Below are 26,606 nucleotides of genomic sequence, written 5' to 3'. Positions count from 1 at the left end.
AGCTACACCATAGGAAAGTTATATTTACATTGTATGACATCTACTCCAAATTTAGGGTCGGTCTAATTGCACTACTCACCTCCTCTCCGTCTTTCTTTTTCTTCATACGCGAGCTGGTTAACCCAAATGGAGAAATAAAACCAATTTATATGTTCCCCGTTTTCTACGTTCTACGGGTCACCGGCCACCGGCCTAGCTAACACTATTTTTTCCTTTATACATAGATTTTATACCAAAACGGTTATGCATATAAATTATACAAACTATATGCATAGACGCTTTGTTACATATAAAACTCTGTAAATAGAAACTTTATACATATAAAATTTATACATATTAATTTGAAACGAATGTGGCAGCATAATAGTTCGGACTAGAAAAAAATACATGAAAAAGTTTAAACATAGAAACTTTATGCGTCTGAATTTTAAATGGATTGAAAAGGTAATTTGAAAAAAAAAACACACACCTGGGCTGCGAGGCCCAAGTTACTGGCCTGCCTCTTGTCAGATTTGGCCCGGTATAGGAAGAAATAAATTAAAAAGAGCTAAGTCCAAAATTAAGCGTGCATGAGGAGCAAGAAATTGGGCAGAAATGGTCCGTGCCACTTTTAAGATGTAACGTTTATCAAATTATCACTCATAATTTATGATATGTGGATCTTCATATATTTATAACATGTAAGTCAAGTGACAAGTAATTAAATTAAAGGGACTCTCTACGTGTCTTTTGAAAAAAAAAAACCTCTAAAATCTTACAAATTCTAGACCTCGATCTGTATCACTTTGAGATCTGTGCATCATATCTAGACCATATTTTCCTTCCTCCCCTTCTCAGTCCGCATGCCGCCGTTGCCGCTTTCACGCATGTGCACGAGCACTACTCCACCTCCTGCAAGCACTTGCCGCACCGCCACCCTTGCCCGGCCTTGTCGGCTGGCCAGAAGTGGTCATCGGTGCCAGCAACCCCCCTCCCCCTTCTCTTCCCCAAGGTGGCAGCGCCGAGTGCCCCCACCCCACCTTCTCCAGCGGCTCCCCACCGTCGGATCCGTTACAACTGGCCGCCACCTCCTAACTAGTCTCGTTGTTTTCCCTCACCCCCATCCGTGTTCACCACCCACCGCCACCCACGACTATCCCTGTAAACCCCGAGGAAACCCCCTCTTCCCTCTCCCCTAACATCATTCTACCCTAACCCTAACCCCAAACCCTAACATGTATGTTCCCTATCGGAGTTGGAGTGTCGCCGACGCCGAAGAAGAAGAGGACCTCGCTAGAGTTAGAGGAGAAGAAACTGATGCACAAATCTTGGCGCGATTCCAACGGTCTAAAATCTATAAGATTCCTTTCACAATTTTACGTCCAATGACACATAGCAATTCCGTAAATTAAATATCTCACGTGCCGCGCTGCTTGACCGTCTGAACCGTGGCGTGGGCTATGCGATGCGATCGCGTGTCGGTGCTCAGCCATCTGCAGCACAGCACGGGCGTGGAAACGTAGAACGTGTGCGAGTGCGAGCGCGTGTGCGTGTAGTTGCAGAGGCTGGATCAGCAGCACGGTGTCCATGACAGTTACTAGTACATGGCCAACCGTGAGCCATGCATCGATGGACGACGGCCAGGCGACACCACCCAACATAATATCTCAGATCAATCTGTCGTATATCGATTGGCCATTTGTCAATTGCGGAGTATATTGCATCGTTGAAACAGTGGACTAGCTGCCGCCAACGCCAATGCATCGATCGCCTGCATAATTGAGGCATAATTAAGGTCGGAGGCTATCTCCTGATCGTGATATATGGTATACACATTCTATGTCAAGATGACCCTATTATTACAGATGTTGACTTGTGAGATAATAGAAGGGTAAAAATACATGCCAATAACTGTAATATTAGCGACATCTATCTATCTATCTATCTATCTATCTTCTATCTTCTATCTATTATATACTAAAAGTTCATGAGACTTCCTACAAACACTCTCAAGCCGCCAAGTGGCGCTCTAATAAAATATAGAAAATCCTAGAAATTCTAAGAAAAAAGAAAAACATCTACCCCTTGATTTTCACTTAAATTGGTGGGTCCAATATTATACACCGTTAGATAAAATTGATCTTAAAACAAACTAAATACCATGGGTCCCACCTATCCTCCTCCCGCGCGTTGGCAGGTGGTAGATGGAGTATATATGTACGTATACATTATAAGTACGCTTCCTTCCTTTTTTTCTTTTCTTTTCTTTTTTTCATTTATATATACAGTGGATATATTTTTTAAAAAATCATAATTTTACAAAACAAAGAATCTACTATCATATAACAAAAAAAATCTTCCTTTCAAATAATGAACTATTTTAAAATAAATTTTAAACAATTATATTCTGTACCTATTAAATAAACAATATCTATATTAACTAATTTTTACGTGCACTTAAACTGATGGTCCCATTATATAAATCATCGAATCTACTTTTTATTACATTGGTATATTATTCTCAAGTAATGCACTGTTTCAAAATAAGGTCTACACCATTATATTGTATACCCATTAAATTAATAATTTAAAATCTATATTAACTAATGTACACTTACACTAAAACTGGTGGACTTATTATTATAATCATCGGATCTATTGTTTGCTAATAAATAAAGTGTCCGGAATTCTCTTTTTGCCCGCTGCACAATGCACGTTTGCACCTTTTGCCTTTCGCATGTGTGACAAGGTGTAGTGTCTGAGACATATAAGGTGATCACAACCGCTGTAGAGCTACTGCTTTGCTACATATCAAATCATATATGGAGATAATTAATTTTGTTAATAACATGAAAAGAAAATTAAAAGTGTGATGTAGCAAAGAGAATAATTAAGCACCATGGGTTGTGTTTTTCTCAACACTAATTAGCTCTGTTTAAGTTGAAACCGAGAGTTGATTACATAATAATTATAATGTATTTGTGTTATGTCGTATTTGGATTTTGTACTATTTGTTTGTAATTACATGTGTTAAGTCATTTAAAATTCATTAAAATGCTCTCAAGCTGTGACGTGGTGCTCTAATAAATTAGGGCAAATATTAGAAATTCTAAGAAAAAAAATCAAAGTATCTATTTCTTGATTTTCACTTAAATCATTAGGTCCAATATTATAAACCATTAGATTAAATTGATCTTAGAACAAACTAAATACTACGAGGTCCCACCTCTCCTCCCGCGGCATAGGTACGCACCTACGTGCATGGGTAGGTACGCTTCCCCTCCCTTTTTTTCATTTTTTCTCCTTCTTTTTTTTCCCATGCATATGCTTCCCTCCCTTTATTCCTATATCATGCGTCTTCATGAGACAATTTAATCAAAAGAATTTTGAGTATCTTGCACTCGCATTTTTCATTTGCGGCCATACTACACGGTATGTATATAGATGGACTATATGATAATTAACTAGCAATAGTTTCTTATTTACTCGAGAAAAAAGAAACATGATTCAAAAATCATAAGTACTTAATCCATCTCCTACTCAAATATCTTCTACTCAAAAGTTTGTGAATGGTTTTCTAAGATACCTTAAGAAAAATAGAACCCTTAAATTATTATAAAATAGAATCATCCAAACTTTAATTTGCCCTTAATCTATAAGACAAAATTTCTGAACATACAATAATCTTACCTTTCAATAATATAAGTGCCCGCCTCTTTCCTAGTTAATCTCTAAAGTCCAAACTCCATACCATACATATATAAATGCAAAGAAACACAAATCAACACTTGAGCAATACAGCACATCAGTATTTTTCGAAAATAATCCACTTAACAACTATTAGTCATGGATCAACAAATCAGCACACTAGATATCAAACCAGGCGACGGCGGCTCCCGACGGATGGCGTGCTCCCGGCGATGGCGGCTCCCGACGGATGGCGTGCTCCCGGCGACGGCTTCTCCCGGCCGCGAGACGACGGCTGCTGGCGCCACGCCCGCGTTGACGGCTGCAGGCGCCGGGCAACGCGACACCGGCGGCTTCCGGCGGCGCGTCGACGCCCGATGGAGGGGACGGGACAGCGGCGGCGCGCGCGTCTGGAACGGCTGGCGGTGGCGGTGTGGCTGCAGCGTAGAGCCGGAGTGCCGGACTGCCGGAGGAGTTGGCGCCGGCGGCCCGGAGAAGAGGCGCTCCGTACAGCTGTGCTCGATCTGGACCGGAGGATTTGGAATTTTGGATGTGGGATTGTTGGTTGACCGGTTGACTAGGGTTAGACTTTATATAGCCCTGTTAACTGGGCTTCAATACTATGGGCCAAAACGTCTAAAAAGTCTAGAATTAGTCCTCAGTCGGGTCACCACGGGGGGCGGGGACGGGGAATGGTGCACCGTCCCCGCCCCGTCATCCCCGATGGTGATAACTATGCAACCATTTTATTCACCATAGTGGATATATATTAACCATCCCATCACCTAATAGGTGAATTCACCGCGGAGAAATGGTGAACGGGGGCCATTGCCATCTCTGAACCGGATGCCAATAATATGCCATCAAATCATCAATCACCTTCGCCGTAACAAAGCTAGCAGTACACGCAAGCTACTAGCTACTCCCTGTCCTGAAAAAAACGAATCTAGTATTCGATGTGACATATTCTAGTACAACGAATCTAAATAGAGATATGTCTAAATTCATTGTATTAAGATGTATTAAATCCGGTACTAGATTGATTTTTTTTATGGAACGGGGGAGTACGCCTGAATTTTCAGCGATCACGACGTCCCTCCCTGGAATTTTAGCTTTGGCTAGACAAGTCAAATGTCATGACCTCACGAGATGATGACCTCCGTATCACGCACGACTCACGCACACGCCCCTCGCCCTCCAAACTCCACGGCGAGGATCGGAGTCGACACGTCCCTCTCGCGGCGCACCCTCGCAGGCGCAAAACCGCCAATGCGCGCGCGACACCGATCACGCGAGCTCCTTTCCATAATACTAACTCCACAGCGTTTTCACCCCAGTGCTGCAACGCCGCACCGTTTTCCGATCTGTTTGCCCTCGGTCACTCCCGGTTGCCTACTACTAGTTGTGGAAACTGGAAAACGACTGTACCGGCTATCTAATTAATCCGGTTGCTTACTACTAAATTAAAACGAATGTGCCAAAACTTTGTTTTTAGTAATTAATATAATCCGTTGTTTCTTAAGCGTTCGAATGCACTTTTATGTTTTTCTAGCACTGTTTATGTTTTGTACCATAAAAATATGTTTTACTTTACTCCATATATATATGAATCAAACTTGTGACTATTTCGTGTATAACGGCCAATGTTGAAAGCTATAGTTTAAGTTAATGTCAAGTTATGGTTGTTCAATTGAAAAGCAGCGTGAACATATTCGATTTATATAATTCTATATATTTAATTTCTAAGAATGACGTACATAATATCAGAATATACTCCTTTGTTTTTTCTACTTTTGACGCCGTTGACTTTTTAATATGTTTAATCATTCGTCTTATTCAAAAATTTTATCCAAATATGTAAATATATATATATATATACTCATGCTTACAGTGTAATGATAGAAAAACAAAAAAAATAAATAAATAATAATAATAATAATTAGAATGGTTTTGCTATTTGTTTCAAAGAACCCTATGTTTTAGGGGCAAAATGTTATAAGAAACCCAGATTTCATTATTATCTATGACTATTTTCATATAAATTTCCAATAGTTGACTCAAAATACGCGACCCTCTTGCCTACTTTACCATTTTTCTCAATTTTGCACCACACTATTACACATCCAAACTAATAACGACGTGATAATCGGTTAATACACACATAAATAATCAAATTTCGATAAACAATTCTTGTTAAAAAGCAACTAGTATTTATAAATACTAAAAATATCCCAATATATTTCTTTTGTAATTATAATGATAGATATATTAGCCAAATGAACCATATAAAACTTGTACATGGGGTTTTATGAAACAGTTTACCTTAAAACATGTGGTTTCTAAAAAAAAAGAGAGTAACTATATTTATGGCGCCATATTTTTCATCAAAAAATAGTCGGCATGTATTTACATTGTAAGTCCCTAAATTACATATGTAATTTTAGTGTATTTACGATGTAAGTTCTAAAATTACATATGCAAGTCATAAAATTACATATGTAATTTTAGTGCATTTACAATGTAAGTCTCAAAATTACATATGTAAGTAGATATAAATAGAAGAGATGCTAGTGCAAATTCAATGGGAAACTAATGTATAACAGGAGCAACAGGTTCGTAATACAGAGAGATGGAATAAATACAGACTTAGCAAATCAAACGTTCCTTAAATCAATCTACATGATATCCAAGGGTCAGATTGACCGACTGTGATCAAGCTAATTTTGTGTCGCCATAAATATAGCATGTCCGAAAAAAAAATTCATAAAATCTGATGTTTTACGCTACGGATATCCCAAAACCTATGCCAACTTCATTAAAAAAAAAAACGGAGGGAGTCCGTATACTTACGAATCCACATGATTTCGATTGGTACCACACAAGTACACAAACAGCCTTACATCATCCACAATAATGCTGCCCACCGCTACAAAAACGGCAGCACACCACCATAGTCCACGTACGCCACGCTACTAGCTCTCTCTGCTCGCAGCATCTCACACGCACGACACGCACGTACACCGTGTGCGTTCTCGAGTTCTCCCGCGCACAGCGCAGAGAGATCGATATGGGGCAGCAGCAGCCGCAGGACGCCGTGGCAGCGAACGGCAACGGCGGCGGCAAGCGGCCGCACGCGGTGGTGATCCCGTACCCGCTGCAGGGCCACGTGATCCCGGCGGTGCACCTGGCGCTCCGGCTGGCGGCGCGGGGGTTCGCCGTCACCTTCGTCAACACCGAGTCCGTGCACCGCCAGATCACCTCGAGCGGTGGCGGCCATGGCGTCGGCGGCGGCGACGACATCTTCGCCGGCGCGGGCGGCGGCGCGATGATCAGGTACGAGCTGGTGAGCGACGGGTTCCCGCTGGGGTTCGACCGGTCGCGGAACCACGACCAGTACATGGAGGGCGTCCTCCACGTGCTCCCCGCGCACGTCGACGAGCTGCTGCGCCGCGTCGTCGGCGACGGGGACGCCGCCGCCGCCACGTGCCTCGTCGCCGACACCTTCTTCGTGTGGCCGGCGACGCTCGCCAGGAAGCTCGGCGTGCCGTACGTCTCGTTCTGGACGGAGCCGGCGATCATCTTCAGCCTCTACTACCACATGGACCTGCTCACCAAGAACGGCCACTTCAACTGCAAAGGTATAAAACCAAATAAGTTACTCCCTCCGCTTCTAAATATTCGACGCCGTTTGATTTTTTTTAAACATGTTTAACCATTCGTCTTACTTAAAATTTTTTTGAAAAATTTGTAAAACTATATATATATATAAATAAAAGTATATTTAACAATAAATCAAATGATAGAAAAAGAATTAATAATTACTTAATTTTTTTTAATAAAATGAATAATCAAATATATTTAAAAAAGTCAACGGTATCAAATATTTAGAGATTTTTACTCTCACGCAACAATCTTCACAGTATATACTACCGCTGTTCTAAAATAAGTACAATTGAAACACTAACAAAAAAAAAGTACCAAAAAATAGAAAGAAAAGAAAAACAAAAGAGCTTCGACGAGACGACGACTCAAGCTTGAAAGCTTGAGCTAGAACAGACATCACAAACTGAGAAGTTAGAATGGAAACTGAGAATAGTCAAGGACAGCTGACGGGTTATCTACTTAATTATAAAACAAATAAATATTATATGTTGTAAGCCTAATAAATACTCCATCTATTTATAACCATTTCAAGTTATAAAATATTTTGACTTTAGTTAAAGTCAAACTGCTTTAAGTTTAATTAAGTTTGTAGAAAAAAATAGCAACATTTTTAACCCAAGATAAATTTATTATGAAAATATAATTCAAATATTGATTTGATGAAACTAATTTAGTATTATAAATATTACTATATTTTTCTATAATCTTAGTCAAACCTAAAACAATTTGACCAAAATCAAAACGTTTTATAACCTGAAACGGTGGGAGTAACTTGGACAAGTATACGGTTGAAGAAAGTTTTTAAATAACACATTTTAAAAGTATGGAACAAGTAAGATGTGAAAACAATTTGATAGATAAACTGAAAATAACGGAGCCAATTAAGTTGGCTATGGCTTTGTTTGTTAGTATTAGTTGGGATCCTTTTCCTTCTGCATGAAAAATAAGGTACTAGCTAATTAGCTCATGATTAGTTTGTATTAGCCTAATTGTTTCGCTTATTTGTGGAATAAGCCAAACATCATATTTGCAAACGAAAAATAATTTATAAATAAAACTTTTGTATAAGTGTTCTTTGCGATCTAAACGTAAAGGCTGAAAAATAAACTTTAATAAAAAACCCGAAAATCAGCTCTAAATTTAAGGTTAAAAATTCAAATTTTGTTTCATAAATATAAGCATAAGTGAAAAGATGAGGTCTAACTTAAAAAATAGATTTTTTTTTTCAAAATACAACGTTCCGAACGTTTAACTCAAACTGAAGGCAGAAGCTAGACAGAAACTGTGTAGAACCACAAAAGTCACTTGGTTTTCGAGGCTCGATCTAGAACGGGAAGTCTCGAAGCAGAGAAGATAAATCAAAGCCTGACGAAAGCGTCACCCCAATCAGGCGGAGACAGGCCCATGTCACGCCATGCCAAGCCAATGCCATTTGCCATCACTGACTCACTGTAGCTAGTCGTCGTCCATATCGCTCTCGATCGCCCACCCGCCCAGCCCTGCAGGATCGGTGCGTGCGCACAGCTCCAGCTCTCGCCGCGCTCTCGCGTCCGTTGGACACACGGCCACGAGGGGCACGCTCCACCAGAAATTCGGAACGAGCCAATGGAGGGCTCGCGGCAGGCGGCGATGGAGAAGCATATTGTGTGTTGGCAAAGTGCAGGATAGGAACCCATCCCTCTTGCACTTAAAATAGAGCGATCTTTTAACACATGATTAATTAAGTATTAGCTATTTTTTTAAAAAAAATTGATTAGTTTAATTTTTTAAGCAACTTTTGTATAGAAATTTTTTTAAAAAACACACCGTTTAATAGTTTAAAAAACGTGCGCACGAAAAACGAGGGAGAGGGGTAGCAAACAGCCATGTCGGCTCGTGTGTACTTCCTTGTACTGTATCTCTGAACGGAATCTATCGCGGAGAGATGCGGCCACGCAGGAGACGACGTCGTCAGTGGTGTGGTAGAGCCAAGGGCAGAAGTGGTATACACGGTGGGTGGTTACTGTAAAACGCTGTTTAATTTTCAGTCCCTACTAAAACAGAGAAGTTCAATCGAACCCACACACTCGTCAACAAGCTTTGATTAGACGTACGGGTCACCGGGGTGATCACCCGGTCGGGGATGGGTTCACCGGCAAGGCATGGTGGCTGCAGGGTGAGCTGGGGCGGCGAACGAGGCGGCCAAGGGAGGAACACGACGAGCCAGGAGGTACTGGTAATTATTTGTCTTTCGAGAGTCTGGTTATAAAATTACATGTCGATGATTGGGACCGGTGGAAAAACAAATAATATGGGGTTATTTTATAAATAATGAAGTGAAAACATCCCGGCCTACCATGTTTAATTCATAAATATTATAGCACGTAATCATAACCAAGGATGAGAGATGCCTTTGTATCGAAACCATATTTCCATATAACTGTTTTTCCCATTTTCATAGATCTATTTCTTCGTGTCTTTCTCTCTTAGCCGCTCCGTCCTCCTCCTCCCTCCCTTCCCCGATTCTTCCACACGCATCAATCCTCGATGCTGATAGTATCCCCCGTATTCTTTCCCTCACCGGCGATAGTATGGAAGTTGATGAGGTCATGGGGTCATCGGAGTCCGAAAAGTCAGCAAGAAGGGATGCGGTTACAGTGGCAAGGTTGATGTTATCGTAGTTGAGAAGGAAGAAGAGGGAGGATGCGGGGCTGAGATGAGGTCTGGGCCGTGCATCGGCGATAAGGCACAGGTTGTTGTTCTCAGCATGAGGGGTGCTCACAAAGTGATTCATGCGGGCTTGAGGTTATTATCGCATCGTGCTCCTTGCCGGCTCATCACGTTGCTCATTTGCACTGTGTGTATGTACGCCATCCTCGGCTGATACCGTAGGTACCATGTATATGCCAAGTATCACGACTTGAGGAAGGAATGCACGTCGTCGTCGCCTAGGCTGTGAGCCACCTACCGTTGGCTCCTGCTCTCCTCTATGTGCTCCCTCCTTCCCTACTGTTGATGTGGCTGGCGAGGCAAGGAGCTAGGGAGTACAAAAGTTCACTCATGCGTGGAAGCTCGGTCGGATAGGTAAGAAAAGAAAGGGGGTCACTAAAGTATTCGGTCCCCTAGTCATCCTCATTTTAATTAGGTTGTTAAATACAATATTACCCTATAAAGTACTTGCATATAAGATATAATTAGAGTTTTATAAAAAAAAACAACATAATTTTAATTTCTACAAAGCGGTAAAAACCAATACAGCGCAGATGCTCATGTTAAAAATTTGTCTTTTTGTGTTAGCGTTCACTCGTACGAGCCAGTATCGAAACAAGTGGGATACAACTAGAAGTAGGTGGAACCAAATCACAAGCCACATAAAACCACTCTCCGTAGAAACTTTGCAAAACATAACATTGGAAAAAGAAAAGCCGAAATGATTCACTGTACATGCAAAAACAAAAGTAGAATCATTGTCACGTTCAAATCATTCTATTTTCCATGGGGTGGCAGACATGGACCGAGGGCCCAAACTAGAATCATTTTATTTTACCGAGCACATAATAACGTCAAGAAGTGACCTACCGGTCGTTCAAATCATTGTCACGTTGCCTCACTCCGCTGGACTTTTCTTCTGCATGAATATAAACAAACGTCTGTAGGCTGCCGCAGAAAAAATAATAGTACTCTTCTCTCCTCTTCTCGTTTAAAGAGAGTTCCATGGATTGCCCTATAATAAGCCAAAGTAAAAGTCAAAAATTAAATTTTCAAATAATTTTAGCATAGTTTCTTTTAAGTATTGGCTTTTTAATCGTTAAGAACACATATATATACATATATATAAAATTTTTACATATAAATTAGTTTTTATTTTTTAATAAACTAAAATGACTTATTAGAAAATGTGATGTGAGCAACCGATCATACCGAAAGACTTCAGTGCCTGACGAGCGAGAGGCTGATTAATCAACGGAGAAACGAAAAAGAATGGTGACTAGCGTTGGCAGTAGCTGCCGCTTGGGCTAGACTGCTCCAGAACATACCGAATAACTGTTTAGCCTCTCAGGTCTTTAGAGTTGTCACGAGAAGTCGTAGCTTACACTTCCATTTTATATTATAATAAGTCGTTTGAATATTTTCAATCGAAATTATTTAGATTTAATCAAGTTTATAAAAGAATAACAACATCTACCAAACCAAATTAGTTTCATTAAATTTAATATTGAATATATTTTAATAATATGTTTGTATTATATTGAAAATGATAGTATATTTTTATTGGTCAAACCTAAAGAAGTTTTACTAGAAAAAAATCAAATGTCTTATAATATTAAACGGATGGAGTATGTATGTATATATGTACATGTTTATCCTTTAGGCTTTGTGTGGAACATGGAAAGTTCCTTTTTATTTTTCCGCTTATACGAGAGATGCATGCCCACACAGGACTAGCTACTATACTGTCCCACGATTGCACCATTAAAACCCTCACTTAGTCTGTATTCGGTATGTGGTATTGGGAACTAATCCCACCCGCACGTAAAATAGAGCAACTCATTAGCACATAATTAATTAAGTATCAGTTATTTTTAAATGGATTAAAATGATTTTTAAAGAAACTTTCGTATAGAAAACTTTTGTAAAAATATATCGTTTAGCAGTTTAAAAAGCGTGAGCACGGAAAAACAGGGAGACGAGTTGAGAAAGAAGGGGAAGAAGACAACCTTAGAGCATGCATCTCCAATGTGAAGATAAAACCAATTTTAAAGCGGAGAAACCAAATGATGCATTTTGCGGTAGTTGATGCGTGATTGTTAGATAGGAAAAAAAAGGAACTTCAAAGTGAAATCTAACTTAGGCGAGTAAAGAAGTAAAAAAAATGGTTTGTTGCATTGTACATAATTGGCATATGCATGAAGCTAGGACGGACACGATTAGCGGATTCTTTTTACGTGGAATCCATAAATTGTTTTTCACGTTGGAGCGATCGAACCGAATTTTGTATGACTTGATTGACTTCTGCCTATTGCACTGGTCGAACCAACGCTGGAGGTGCGGAGGTGCCCTTAATAGTTTACTACTCCACACGTGTATGTTATTATGTGTTTCTTAGATGTTTTTAATTACTCGATGCATTAGAAAATTGCAAAAATCCGGTAAAATTCCCATGATAGTGGGCTTAATTAAGCTCCTAGCCAAAACTACTTACTCAATCCGTCTCGAAATAATTGTAATTCTAGATTGTTTAGCATATATTAAAGTTTGAGAAAAAAAACTATAATACCCTTTATGAAATGATGTATAGGTAAAAGTGTGAGGGTAGTTGAGGGTAAAATAAGGAGAATTTTGAATGAGAAGTGATTAATGAGATCATTAGTACTTTATCGTGGCAACTATTTTGGGATAAATTTAAATCCTAAAAATACAATTATTATGGGATAGAGGTATAATTTATAGTTCTGTGAAAACCAAACTCTCTTTCTCTCATATTCACCAAGATTATCCAATATCCATCACTGTCAATGGCAAGAACAACCTAATTAACAAACAGATTAGCTGCCGGCCGGCGGCTAAAGCGAAAATATATAACAAAACCTATTAGGGTAAATTAAGGTTCTCAATCGCCGCCTTTGACACGATCACGAGGTCATCAGTTGGTGTGTCCACATATAGTGATGTCAGATGTCACTCGCTGGATCATATAAATTCCGAGAGTGGATTAAATTCTCGAGGGGATATCTCCTTGTTATTTACATATCATTTAAATGAGTTATAGAAAATTTAAAAAATAAATACATAGATTAATATGTGATAGATCATAAACATACAGGTTAAAATTCAACTTCTACATGTTTCAATAAAAAAACAAATTAACATATATTCACAAGCAGATTTATTTTTCATTGTAACTTATAGAAGTTAAATTTGATCTTACATGTGTAGTGATTTATCACATATTAATATATCTTATTTATTTTTTTTTAGTTTTTTCATAACCATTTAGATGATATAGGAGATGTCTCCTCGTATGTTTAGAATAGTTCTGTATAAATTCTTTTTTAACGAATAGTTCCCTATAAATTCCACTAGCTTGGTAGCGGAGTGAACCAGTGATAGAGCAGACGAAAGAATCATAGGATTGGTTGGTTGATTAGCTGCTAGCGCTACTAGCTTGGCGATCGGCAATGGGGGAAGAGGTTGCTGCCACCGCCGCCGCCGCCGCCGGCGGCAAGCCGCACGCGGTGGTGGTGACGTACCCGCTGCAGGGCCACGTGAACCCGGCGGTGCACCTGGCGCTGCAGCTGGCGGCGCGGGGGTTCGCCGTCACGTTCGTCAGCACGGAGTCCGTCCACGAGCAGACGGCGCGCGCGCTCGGCGTCGCCGATCCGTCCGGCTACGACGTCTTCGCCGCGGCGCGCGCCGCCGCCGCGAAAGGGGGCGGCGGCGGCGAGACGGTGGCGGCCGCCATGGACGTGCGGTACGAGGTGGTGAGCGACGGCCTCCCCGTGGGGTTCGACCGGTCGCTGAACCACGACGACTTCATGGGGTCGCTGCTCCACGCGTTCGGCGCGCACGTCGAGGCGCTGCTCCGCCGCGTCGTCGTCGACGCGGCGGCGACGTTCCTCGTCGCTGACACCTTCTTCGTCTGGCCGGCGACGCTCTCCAAGAAGCTCGGGATCCCCTACGTCTCCTTCTGGACCGAGCCGGCGCTCATCTTCAACCTCTACTACCACATCAACCTCCTCACCGAGCACGGTCACTTCCGTTGCAACGGTACACGAACACGAGCACTTGGCACTTACACAAGCCATCTTAGGTCTTGCCAAAAGAGCTTACGATATAGTTGCAGTTTCGTGCAGAATCTCTAGCTTTCTCAAATAGTTTAGATTTTAATTCAAATTCTCAGAATTCATAATTTTAAAATCTTAAAATTAAACTATAAATCAGAAGTAAAAAAATTCAATATTATTAATTCTTGAAAGTTCAAAAAATATTAATTCTCAGAGTCTGACTACCAAACAGTTGTGATTCTCATCATTTTAATCTTCTCAGTCACATTTCTCATTTTCGTGAATTGGTCGGTGCATGTAATTCAACTGTTTCACATTTTTCGTGATGCGAAACGAAGATCCTTGCAAGTACTTCCTTCGTTTTAGGTTATAAGACTTTCTTATGACTTGAAACGGAGGTAGCAAGTAATTTTATTTTACGAGTTGTTTTAATTTGTTGGGGGGAATGTGTGGTGGTGGGTGCATGCAGAGCCGAGGAAGGACACGATCACGTACGTGCCGGGGGTGGAGGCGATCGAGCCGGGGGAGCTGATGTCGTACCTGCAGGACACGGACACGACCACGGTGGTGCACCGCATCATCTTCAGGGCGTTCGAGGAGGCCCGCGGCGCCGACTACGTGGTGTGCAACACGGTGGAGGAGCTGGAGCCGTCCACCATCGCCGCGCTCCGCCGCGAGCGGCCGTTCTACGCCGTCGGCCCCATCCTCCCCGCCGGCTTCGCCCGCAGCGCCGTCGCCACCTCCATGTGGGCCGAGTCCGACTGCTCCCGGTGGCTCGCCGCGCAGCCGCCGCGCTCCGTGCTCTACGTCTCCTTCGGCAGCTACGCCCACGTCACGCGCCGCGAGCTCCACGAGATCGCCCGCGGCGTGCTCGCCAGCGGCGCCCGGTTCCTGTGGGTGATGCGGCCGGACATCGTCAGCTCCGACGACCCCGACCCGCTCCCCGACGGCTTCGCCGCCGCCGCCGCCGCCGACGGCCGCGGCGTGGTGGTGCCGTGGTGCTGCCAGGTGGAGGTGCTCGCCCACCCCGCCGTCGCCGCCTTCCTCACGCACTGCGGCTGGAACTCCATCCTGGAGAGCGCGTGGGCCGGGGTGCCGATGCTGTGCTTCCCGCTGCTCACCGACCAGTTCACCAACCGCCGCCTCGTCGTGCGGGAGTGGCGCGCCGGCGTGGCCGTCGGCGACCGCGGCGCCGTGGACGCCGGCGAGGTGAGGGCGAGGATCGAGGGGGTGATGCGCGGGGAGGAAGGGGAGGTGCTCCGGGAGCAGGTGGGCAAGATGCGGGCCACGCTGCACGCCGCCGTCGCGCCCGGCGGCTCGTCGCGCCGCGGCTTCGACGAGCTCGTCGACGAGCTGAAGCGCCGCTGCGGCGGCGGCGGCGGCCGCCATTGACCCGGCGGGTCAAAGCACATGTACACGTCATCGATACACCGCCATGCCACGCGTCTCGTAACGTGTCGGGCTCGTATGAACTAGTAGTATCATCGTTCTCGTACGTGCACACACGTACAAGTCCTAGATTGTAGCCACTGTGCCAGTGACGTGCAGCAGATGTGTCTATGTAGAAGCTACTGTAATTTGGGGATTTGCTGGGCAGAACCACCCAAATGTTTGCGAGAACGGATTGTGTTTCCGTTCAAACTAAGTTTGTTTGAAGCGATGTGTTTGTGTGTTCAAATAAAAACACATTTGAATTTTGTTTGGTTAGAACTTAGAAAGGTGTTTAAGCATTTTTGGGCTCCTTTTGTACTTCTATCTAAGCCCATCATATAATTCGGCCCGGCCCAAGTCCGCGACGCCTTATCCCCGTTGGCTTCCGCTCCCCAACGGCACGGAGGCAGAGGCAACCCACCTCGCCGCGCCTCGCGCTCGCGAACTCCTCCACCTCCACGGCGAGAAGCGAGCGAGCGGCTCGGCGTCCTCCTCCTCCTCCTCGACGGGGAGATACGGCGGCGGGTGGCCGCCGGGGAGCGTACGCGCCGACGGGAGCGGCGCCGCGGCAACGAAAGAGCGGGTAAGTCCCATTTCCCCCTCTCTCTCGCTAGCTCGCTGATGGCCCGACCCGCCGCGTCGACGCGGCGGCAGCGAAGCTGAGAAGGAAGGCAGGGGATTCGGGGCATTCGGCGATGCTGCGGTGCCGATTGTGCGCTGTGCTTGCAGCTTCGCCAATTTCCCAAGGGAACGATGGCCGCGTCAGCCGGCCCCGATTGCCCGCACTTTTCTGCTGTAATTTGGTGACTGATTGTGCTCGGTTTTTTATCTTCTCTTCTGCTGATTTAGGTTTTCGGATGCTAGTGCCAGCGTGCGAGGCGCTAGGAAGGACGGCTTGATGCAGAAGGCTTGCAGCGTCCAGTTGTTGAGGCCATCGAGGTCTCGTCGGCGAGAATCATGGCCACAATCGGGTGGATCCGTGGTTACAGGACGTCCTTGTTACTTACGGGGTGAGCTGGAGTAACATGACTAACTCTGTTCTGATTTTCATTCCAATTGTGTTGACTCTTAGTTCCATCCTACGGTAGGAAGTCGCGGACTATCCAGGCTTAATGGTATGGTACTGTGCTTTCAGCCACCGCAATCTGCTAGTGTGGTTCATCTTGAGGGAGAGGTATGCTAGAATTCTCTGGGTTCTACATAATGTGGCATGTAATCCCCAATGACAATCAATTTTTGCTTATAGAGGTGGCATTACATGTCCTTTGTTTTGTGGAACACTGAATGCTAAGGATGAGTGAACTGTTTATAATTGATGGAGAAAAAAAAACTGCACCCCTTTGATTTTTAGAAAATGGGATAAACCCGACCCCTTTGATGGAAGAGGTCTTTTATGGCACTTGAAAATGTACCAAGAGGTAATAATGAATATACTGTCAGATGTACTCAAAAGTCAAAAGAGATTAAGAGACTAAATGCTTCCATGTTAATGAGATGGTGAGAATGGAAGTCAATAGTATTTGATCTTTAAGGCAGGTGTTTAACATTATTTAGCGAGGTATTCTTAATTTCTTCACCTTTTTGTTTTTAAGAATAAAATATACAAAGCCAAAACTTTTTCTCTTTAGACTAGTGTTTGTCACCTTAATACCTTATTACAATTGTTCTTTTGGTCTGCGCATTGTTGTTGTAGCCATGATCATTTGCCTACCTCCTAGTTTGATACGGAAGTTAGATAACTTGTTTCTAGCCTGTTGGACATGATTAAATGCTTGACATCCTTTTTTTTACCTTCTCAAGTAACAAATCCTTTTCCTGTTGTTTCCTGATTCCTTTGATAAATTTTAGCAACTTAACATGTAAATCCAGTTCTTGTGAACAGGCTGATGGCCTGGTGGTGATGAGGCTGTTTAACCTCAGTACCCACCCAGGTTCAAATGCTAGGCTTGACTTGGGTGCACATCTCTTTCGAAACAGCCCTTCTCGATTTTCAAAAGAAAAGGAAAAAGAAAACTCATTCCTGACATGGACTGTTAACTTCTTGTTTTTCCATCACTGTTTCAGGACAAATATTCTTGTATTGATCATTCAACATCATATCTGCACGTGCAATCTGTTAGGGATTTCCCCATTGAAAAACTCAATGCAGAGGTGGTTCTGGTGCGACTTGATTCCGAACTGATCTGTAATCCTCTAGGATCATGTAGTTTGTCGCTGGAAAGGACTGTGTCAACTATCAAATACTTGCAAAAAGCTGGAGCAAAAGTGCTTCTGGTCACCAGTTGGACTCCTGTTCTTCAATCTGTTTACCCAGTACTCAAGTCAACTGAAACTTTTGCTGGTCAGTTGATTCATGATTCGCATGCTAATTTTAAATGATACTCATAATACTATAGCTCTCCTTTTCTTTTTGTATATATTCAATGTGCAGTTTTTCTCCTGCTATATTCAATGAAATTGGCGCACTCTAAGTGCCGACTCGTTCAAAAAAAAGATACAGACATAAGTTTTTTCAGGCCAGGATAAAAACATATTTTCAGTTTTGATGCTAATATGCCAGGACATTTAATTATGCATCATTTCAGGACACACATGACATGTTTTTGAAACCAATGCAAATATTTTAGATTTTATTCATACACCTGAAAATATCTTCATCTTGGGAAACTGAGAAGCATTGCTATTGAATTCTTATGCAGTAGATATCTCTGATGCATACCGTGGACACTGTATTTCTCACTTGTTATATTTTCCATGTCAATGATTATAAATTGGTTTGATTTTTTATGACTTCTGACTCATTGTAATATGTTTTTTGTTTTAATCAACTATAGTGTTATATACCATTATCGAAAAATAGTGTTATATACAATTTTTTTTTAGCTAGAATTGCAAATCAGAATAGCTTGTTTCTTTCATATCGATTATTTAAAATAATCTGTCATAAATGTTGATTGTCAGACTATATGTCATCGCTTCTTCAAGTAAAAGTGGTCCCAGTAAATGGTGTGCCTGGTTTAACATCATTTAAGCCAGAAGGGTGGATGCAGAATGACATTATTTTGTTTGAAAATCTTTTGAACTTCAAAGGAGAAAATGCAAACTGCAATGATTTTTCTCAGAAGCTCGCTTCAGGTGCTGCAATCTTTGTCAATGATTCTTTCTCACTGTCTCATAAGATGCTAGCATCTACTGTTGGCATCACTCGCTTCTGCCATGCATCCCTTGCTGGTTTCCATTTTGAGGAGGAGCTTATGCAATTGAGAAAGATCACGGACACCACAAGGCGCCCATTCATTGCAATAGTAATAATTAGTCTTTGTTTTCTTTACAGTACATACTACATAGTAAAGGAACTAACTACAAGTTTTAGCCCTAAAAGTTTTTTATTTTTAGTTTCTATTTTACAATATTCAGCTCTTATAGTTTGACATGCTTATTTTGAATCTGTCCACTTTTCTGTTGTAAAATAAACTGATTAAGGGAGAGAGTTACAGAATACGTTGTTCCAACCTGCTTTGTACTTCTGTTCCTCCTTGTTGAAAAGCTAAGTTAATTTCTGTGTTGACGGTGTGTTTTGTTAAGTACATACATGATAACCAAGTATTCTTTTTTCTATTCTTCACAACAGTAAGCCTGCGTAGTTAGACGCAATTGACAACCAATCCTTATGTGTAAGTATATGCTTTAGCTTTTTTGCACGATAGCAGATTATTATAGTTGCATTTCTCTTTAAAGCTGTACAAACATAATCTTATTACTTTACACTCTGACCCTGGTCTGTACTCTGTACACTAGGGGTCAAAGCAAGAATAGGTACTACAGAAAAGCCGACATGCTAATTATTGAAAGCTGTTTATTTCTGATATTTTATTAGAAAAAAAAGGGATGCTAGGAGATATCATAATGCATGTTCAATTGATTGTCATGTTATGTTCATTATAGATAACAGATAAATGCTCAGTGGTTTTGTTAGTGTCATCTTTTTAGGGGACTGGTCAAGAATTTGTAAATGCTTGATGGCTAGTGATCATAACAGTTCACAAATGACAGCTGAATAGCAAAGGCCAGAACCTTTATCCTAGAAAATGTTTTCTATAAGAGACTTCTTTTACAGTCGTTGAGGGGGAAGCACGAGGTACCACACCATCTAGTGTCAATTTGTAGTATCTCTTGGTACGTTAGAGGAATGAATCAGGATGCACTACAACTTAATACTAGAAAGTGTGGTGTATCATGGTCCTCCTCAGGGACCGGAAAGAACCTCTTTTGGTATACTATATGAAAGCAAGATTCATGCTTTGCACTGGGAGTGTTTTTTTTTTTTAAAGTCTTAGTAGTATTTCTTCAACAACGATATTGATCTCACTCTGACACTGTTCTGGTTATTGCAGATTGGAGGCAGTAACTTCTTGGGAAAGGCACCTGCTCTGAATCTGTTAGCCTCTCTATGTGATGGATTATTCTTTGTTGGCAAATTGTCATTGCAAATAATGAATGGCTTTGGAATACCAGTGCCCTCTTGTTTTGTAGAAAAGAATTCAACTAAGGAAGTGCTACAACTTATACAAACAGCTCATAACAGGAATATTCCTATTTATTATCCAACTGACACCTGGTGTTTGAACAACAAGAACAACAATCATGAAAAGTTGGAAATTCTCGACTCTGCTGAACTATTGCCTGGTGAATATACTAGTCATTTCTCTGATTTTCGTTCACATGTTTTCAATAGGAATGCCCTATTTCTTGACAACTCATACACTGCAACAATTTCCTTAATTAGTGTTAACATCCTGTTTGTAATACATCATTTTCATCCTTTTGAACAACTTATATTTCAAAGTATTAGTTGTTTACATAAATCATACAATAATAGTGAAGCTTTCTGATACCTGTTTTTCCTTCTATGATTAATTTCTTTAGGCTGGACACCAGCTGATATAGGGCCATCAACATTGGAGAAAATTTCCTCGTTAATGCCATTATACAAGGTAAGAAAAGAGTATTGATGAATATTTCCCTTCAGTTAGTGTAACTGAGCAATAAAAAGTATTTGTGCTACTCTGTGTAACACATAGAAACAATACATCAAAATAATTTATGCTCTAAAGTATTTCACAAACCTTCATGTTTCTGTAGTTGATTCTACATTATTTTAGCTTGGAAATACCAAAAACTACATGGTGTACACACCACACCTTGTTTTGTGGCATCGACACGTCCCATAAGTTCTCAGTCTTAGACTCAGTTTACAAATGAGAAAGAAGTCAACACATTGAAGTACTAGACATAATAATACACTTCAGGCAACTTGAGAGCAGCATTATAATTGATAAGTGATAATTTATGTGAAGTGCTCAAGTTGACTTTTCTATGACATCATGATTCATGCGTCATTGAGGTTTCTTTTGTTGTTATCATCTTATATATCTTAATTCTCAGGATAATCTTTTTTTATTCCTAGAAAACTTATCACATTCATTTGTTTTCTATGTCTCAGAAGGTCCTATGGATTGGGCCAACATGTTTTGATTTAACAGAAGAGTTTTCTGGTGGGGCAGCACAGTTGGGCAGGATACTGGACAAGGCAAGCCATGATAGCTGCGATGTTATTTTAGTGGGGAGTGCAGCATGCAAGGCAGTAAAAGGAATATCAGGATCATCATCAAAATATACAACATTTAAAAATGCATCTGTTGTTTTGGAATTCCTGAAAGGAAAAATATTGCCTGGTGTTGCAGCATTGGATAAAGTAAGTCATTGTCTAGAATGCTTATTCCCTTTCGGCAATGCATGACAACAAATTCTACTGTAAAACATATGTGGACAAAAATTTAGTCCGAGGCCCTAATGTTCCCAGCATTCCAGAACAAATTTGCATTCCTATACTATTAAACGTCTAATATCCAAGTGATCCTACTTTGGACCTTGTGATGAGAGCACGATATCTTCAAATGGCATGTATAAAAGCTTCAACAATCTGCCAGGTTAATATCTGAGTTAATGAAAGCATATTCAAACATCTAACATGGCATTTTTCTCCTCTATATGAACTAATGCTACGGCATTGTCCTTTTTACAGTACTTTACACACCATTTATATTTCAAGTCTAGAATGTGCAGCTTCAGAACTCACAAATTACACTAAATACAGGGAATCAAGCATTGAAATTCTTTTTAATAATGCCTGTAAAATAACCCTTTAACAATGTGTGTTTGTGTAGTGAATGACAAATATCCACTTAGTCAGGAGTACTCCGCTCAGGGATTTCTAGTGACTGTTCATGGTCTTCTAAATGGGTAATGATTTGCATATAATCTGAACAGTGATGGACCTATTGTCATGTCTTCTACTGAATAATTTCTGCCAGCAGGTCCATATTTTTACCAACTAACACTGCATTAGTTTTCTGAAGTGGAATATTACAAAGTGCCTTATTTGTTGTACTGATCCTTATTGCTGGTCATTAAAATAAAATACCCTCATATTTTTTCAGAGTTATCCCTATCAGATACCATGGAATGCTATCTTTTCTGATTCTTCACAACCGTTAGTGGTTGATATTGGAAGTGGTAGGTCTCCCTACTACAATGTTCAATCTCTGATAAAGTGATCAGTATGTGCTATCCAATGAATACAAACTGGGAGGAACCTTCCCTTTTAATTATTTGTGGTGTCTTTGTACTAATTCCAGTTATTATAGGTTTTAGCTGATTTACACCAATGTAATGATTTTTGGTTCGGCAGAACCTCTTTAAGCTGCATTGTCTGTTAACGGTTCCATTCATTTTCTGTGAACTCATATAGCATTGAAATACTCAAAACTTTTCACATCGCATATCAATATTCCTCTTCCAGTACAAGTTTCCCATTTTTAGAAGATCTTAAATCTCAGTTTCTCTTCTGTAGTGACTAGTAAGCACAAAGTATAATTCATTCCTTAGTGCGACTGCCTGATTGGCTTGCTGTTTTGCCAGAGTGAATGAATACATGTATAACATCCGTCTTACTATAGAGAATATTAGTTGAATTTTGTGGGATCACATTTCTCATTCTCTCACCCTTTTGAGTTCTTTTCTATTTGTGCAGGAAATGGTTTATTTCTTTTTCAAATGGCTAGAGACTGGGAAGGCTCCAATTTTCTTGGGCTTGAGATGAATAAAAAGGTAATAACTGCCCTGTAGTTTCTATTAACATAAGTGATCAAGCTCCTTTTGACTTGCTTTTCATGTAGCTTGTTGTAAGGTGCCTTCGGGATGTTGCTTCAGTTGACAAAAGGAATCTGTAAGCATCTCTACAAACTACAGATCTGTTTTTAGTTGGTAGAAGTGTAGACATGTTGCTTGTTCTCTCCTCGCCCTTTTTTTTTGTTCACGCGAGTGGTCCCAGACTCTCATTTCCAGCAACTAGTGTGCTCATAAAACGACTGAAACAAAGTAACGAACTATCTTGTCTCTGGCTCTCTGCCCACCTGCCCACCTTGACTGGAAGTACCCCTTCTCCTATGTGGCTATTCTGGAACTAGATTGACTATTTGCGAAGGGATCCTAGAGTTGACTTTACAGATGATGGTTTATAAAATCTAAGATATATTTTTTTTGTGATGATCTCATGTAGTGACACTTTATACAGATGTCGCTATGCTATCAAGTTCAAACACCATACTGTCTAAATAACAAGGGTATGTTCTTGCTTGCAGTTCGTAATCCTTAAATATAAGGTTCTTCTGAGAAATCTTTTTATTTATTTCTAACCACTATATGAATTAATCTGGTACTCTTGTAATTTTGTTTTGGACTTTTTGGCTTCTATATTTTGGCAATTAGCATTAATGACGCAGGTGTTTCTTTCTGTCAGATATTTTGTTTCAACAAATGCAACATCCACATTTCGATCAATTGTTTCAAGTTACCCTGGACAGTTGGCTCTTGTCACTATACAGGTACTCTTAACTCTTAGTATTTCTGATACAGTTTTGTCTTCGTCTACTTACACTTAAACTACACAGCTACCTGCTGGAAAATCTTATATAGAACAGTAACAAGATTTGCACTTTATGTTAGTTTTAATTTGGGACTGCTCTTAGTTGTATTTGTTGTATGCAAGCTTAGAATATAGCAGTACTGTTGTATTGCGTACATTTATTGTTATCCTCTCCTCTTTGCAGTGCCCAAATCCTGATTTCAACAGAGAGCAGAACAGGTGGAGAATGGTACGAAGAATGCTTGTTGAAGCTATTGCTGATCTTCTTCAGCCCAATGGAAAGGTATAGTGTACTCCCCACCTTCCCATTTCAGATGTTGACCAAGGTTATATATCCTTGCGTAACAGTACAGAAATAGTAACAAAATCTAGTCCGACTTCAGTAACAGCAGCACAGCTGTTTGTTGTTATAGAAAAATATAGGTTGACCTTAGACGCGCTTTACGCATATGAGCACTAGTGTTTTTGTTATCACGGCACTAATTTCGATGTAATCTAAGGTCAGCTGTAATATATCATATCCTTGCTTGGTGAGTGTGGCACTGGGGGCGACGGAGCTTGTAGGGGACCAATCTAATAGAAAATGCTGATACCATCATACCACTCAAGAAGATGGGGAAGTTTTAATATGGGGAAGTTTTAATGTCTAATTAGAAAACAACTAGTCTCACCCATTGCTTAATCAGCAATTTACAAAGCAAAGCGAGGGAGTGGGTGTCTGGTCTGAGGGGAAAGAGGACGAACCAGCCGTCCTCTAATAAACTTTTGCCTCTCCAGGTTTATCTGCAGTCTGACGTGGAGTCCGTCCTGCTCAGAATGAAAGAGCAGTTCATGACGCACGGCAAGGGCCAGCTGGTGGTGGACGACGATGGCGGCGGCGACCACCAGATGGACAACCCGTTCGGCGCTGCGTCTGACTGGGAGCGCCATGTGCTGGCTCGTGGAGCTCCCATGTACAGAACGATGCTACGCAAAGTGTGACGGGACGGGAGCACTGCGCCTCTTGACATTTTGGGTTTTCAGGTTCCATTGTTCGCCTCCTTACTAGTACTATTACTTCATCGTTACTCCCTTCGTCCTAAAAAAAAAGACCAACCCTGATTTCCGTGCCCAATGTTTGACCATCCGTCTTATTTAAAAAAAACTAGTTGGGTGGCCCGCGCAATTGCGCGGCTAGCACCCAAACAAAATTATATATTTTTTATTATGATTTTACTTAAAATTTATTAAATAGCTATGTCATTATCTTAAGAGTTTGTAAGACCAAACCTTATCATCCTCATGTTTCTAATTATGCAGTTCTTTAAAAGTCACACCAGTTGCTACACCTTATGTCATCTCCATCTTTATTTGTTTGCTCGATCTACCACTATTTCTATTCATTCTCCTTGGAACTTTCAAAAAATGGATCTTATAGTTTTTAGAGTTTATTATCACGTTGGGTTTTGTTTTTACAATTTCTAGACGTCCCATCAATTATACTCCTCTATGGCCCGTCCACTGCCTATTCTCTTTATTGTCTTTTCCTAATATTGCATCAGTAAAAATGTTCTTTCAGGTTAATATGGAAATTCTTTCAGGGGTTTTCCCTTACTTTGTCCGTGTCAACAAACAATTCGAAATACCTCTCAATAATTTATCGCGCGCACGTTTTCTCAATTATTAAATTATGTGTTTTTCTGAAAAAAATAAGTTTTTAAAAATTATATTAATCATTTTTTAAGTTTTTCTAAGTAATATTTAATTAATTATATGCTAATGAATTGCTCCGTTTTGCACGTGTGAGGAAAAAGTATGCTGGATGCAGTACAATTCCTCTGCTACGCTTTGAATAATGACACGGTCTCCAAAATATATATTTGACTATGTTTTTAATTATAATATATATATATATATATATATATATATATATATATATATATATATATATATAATGTTTATGTGGATGACATGCTAAGAGAAGACGATATAAAATAAAGTATTCTTACATTCGGAAATATAATTAATGTGATCTCGAAATTATGATTTGATAGTATTGGTTTTAGGCTGCGTTCGTTCCCAGCCGTTCCTAACTCCCCCCTCCTGTTTTTCGGCGCGCACGCTTTTCAAACTGCTAAATGGTGCTTTTTTTTAAAAAAAGTTTATATACGAAAGTTGCTTAAAAAATCATATTGATCTATTTTTGAAAATATTATCTAATACTTAAATTAATCACACACTAAATAATGTTTCGTTTTACGTGCTAGTGAGTGAGGGTTCCCGAACACAGCCTTAATAGTGTGCAAAGATTTTAAATTGTATGTATAATTTGAAGGTACTAATTTAAATTTTGTGCTGCAACTCAGAAATTTTATCTCAACAAATAGAAAAGAAAAGGACAGAGGAAGTGGTGGGGACAGTAGTTACATATGTTGACTTTTTTAGTTTCCGCCCGTCCCAAACCTCACAGCCAAGTCTCAGTTTCTTCGCCTCTCATCTTCTCTCGTTTCTTCCTGTCATTCCTCTCTCACCCTTCTCATCTCCTCCACTGCCAAATCTGATGAGGAGTAACGGAAAGGGAGAGGTGGAACCTGCGGAAAACTTCTCCTCTCTCTCAACGTGGGTCCATATTCCCCTCCCCATCGCTGCACCTTTCTTCTGCATGGTCGGTGATGTCGTGCCGGATCCGGCTATCCCGATCGAGTCCGGTCGCTTGTTGGTGAGGTGCCGCCGCGGCTGCCGCCAGATCCGGCGGATCTAGGGTCGTCCATCGCCGTCCCGAGCGCCGTGGTGGCTCTCACGTCGTCGGGGGCTGCCGAAGCCGGGCCGGGAAGCACGTGCACGATCTCCGGTTAATTGAGGAGCACAGGGCGGTGCGGCCCTTGGCGGCACAGCGGCAAAATCTGATGATAATGATCCGGCGACAATGGCGTGTAATGATCCGGCGACAATGGCGTCTTGGACTTATATTTTGCTGCTGTGTTTGCCGATAGTTCGGTTGCATTGCTTGCTATTGACCTCTTCTCTTGTTGATCTGGTGGGTGGCTCCCGTCTGGTTGCGTTGATTGCTATTTACCTCTTCTCTTGTTGAACTGGTTGGTGGTGGCTCCCTTCTG

The 26,606-nt window shown here is 41.2% G+C and overlaps 2 protein-coding genes across 4 annotated transcripts; both read left to right on the top strand.

Annotated features, from left to right (window-relative positions):
- Positions 1-6,469: 6,469 nt before the first annotated feature.
- LOC4348729 (UDP-glycosyltransferase 86A1) lies at positions 6,470-15,803 on the top strand. Of its 2 annotated transcripts, none has more exons than XM_015759239.3 (2): positions 6,470-7,304; positions 14,563-15,803. In XM_015759239.3, the coding sequence occupies exons 1-2, from the start codon at positions 6,734-6,736 to the stop codon at positions 15,483-15,485; spliced, it is 1,494 nt and encodes a 497-aa protein (XP_015614725.1). In that variant the 5' UTR covers positions 6,470-6,733; the 3' UTR covers positions 15,486-15,803. The 2 variants fall into 2 exon arrangements, with proteins under 2 accessions (XP_015614725.1, XP_015614724.1); XM_015759238.3 differs by lacking the exon at positions 6,470-7,304 and adding an exon at positions 13,199-14,076.
- A 118-nt stretch (positions 15,804-15,921) lies between these two features.
- Positions 15,922-24,838, top strand: LOC4348728 (uncharacterized). 2 transcript variants are annotated; one of them, XM_015759235.3, is made up of 14 exons: positions 15,922-16,107; positions 16,389-16,534; positions 16,613-16,698; positions 17,589-17,865; positions 18,486-18,829; positions 19,919-20,210; positions 20,451-20,518; positions 21,028-21,279; positions 22,025-22,100; positions 22,618-22,694; positions 22,763-22,812; positions 23,386-23,470; positions 23,696-23,794; positions 24,289-24,838. In XM_015759235.3, the coding sequence occupies exons 2-14, from the start codon at positions 16,423-16,425 to the stop codon at positions 24,490-24,492; spliced, it is 2,022 nt and encodes a 673-aa protein (XP_015614721.1). In that variant the 5' UTR covers positions 15,922-16,107; positions 16,389-16,422; the 3' UTR covers positions 24,493-24,838. The 2 variants fall into 2 exon arrangements, with proteins under 2 accessions (XP_015614721.1, XP_015614720.1); XM_015759234.3 differs by having other exon boundaries at positions 16,374-16,534.
- The last annotated feature ends 1,768 nt before the right edge of the window (positions 24,839-26,606 follow it).

Source organism: Oryza sativa, chromosome 10 (assembly GCF_034140825.1).
Source record: "Oryza sativa Japonica Group chromosome 10, ASM3414082v1".
Lineage (NCBI taxonomy): Eukaryota > Viridiplantae > Streptophyta > Magnoliopsida > Poales > Poaceae > Oryza > Oryza sativa.
This window is presented reverse-complemented; position numbering and strand designations above follow the sequence as displayed.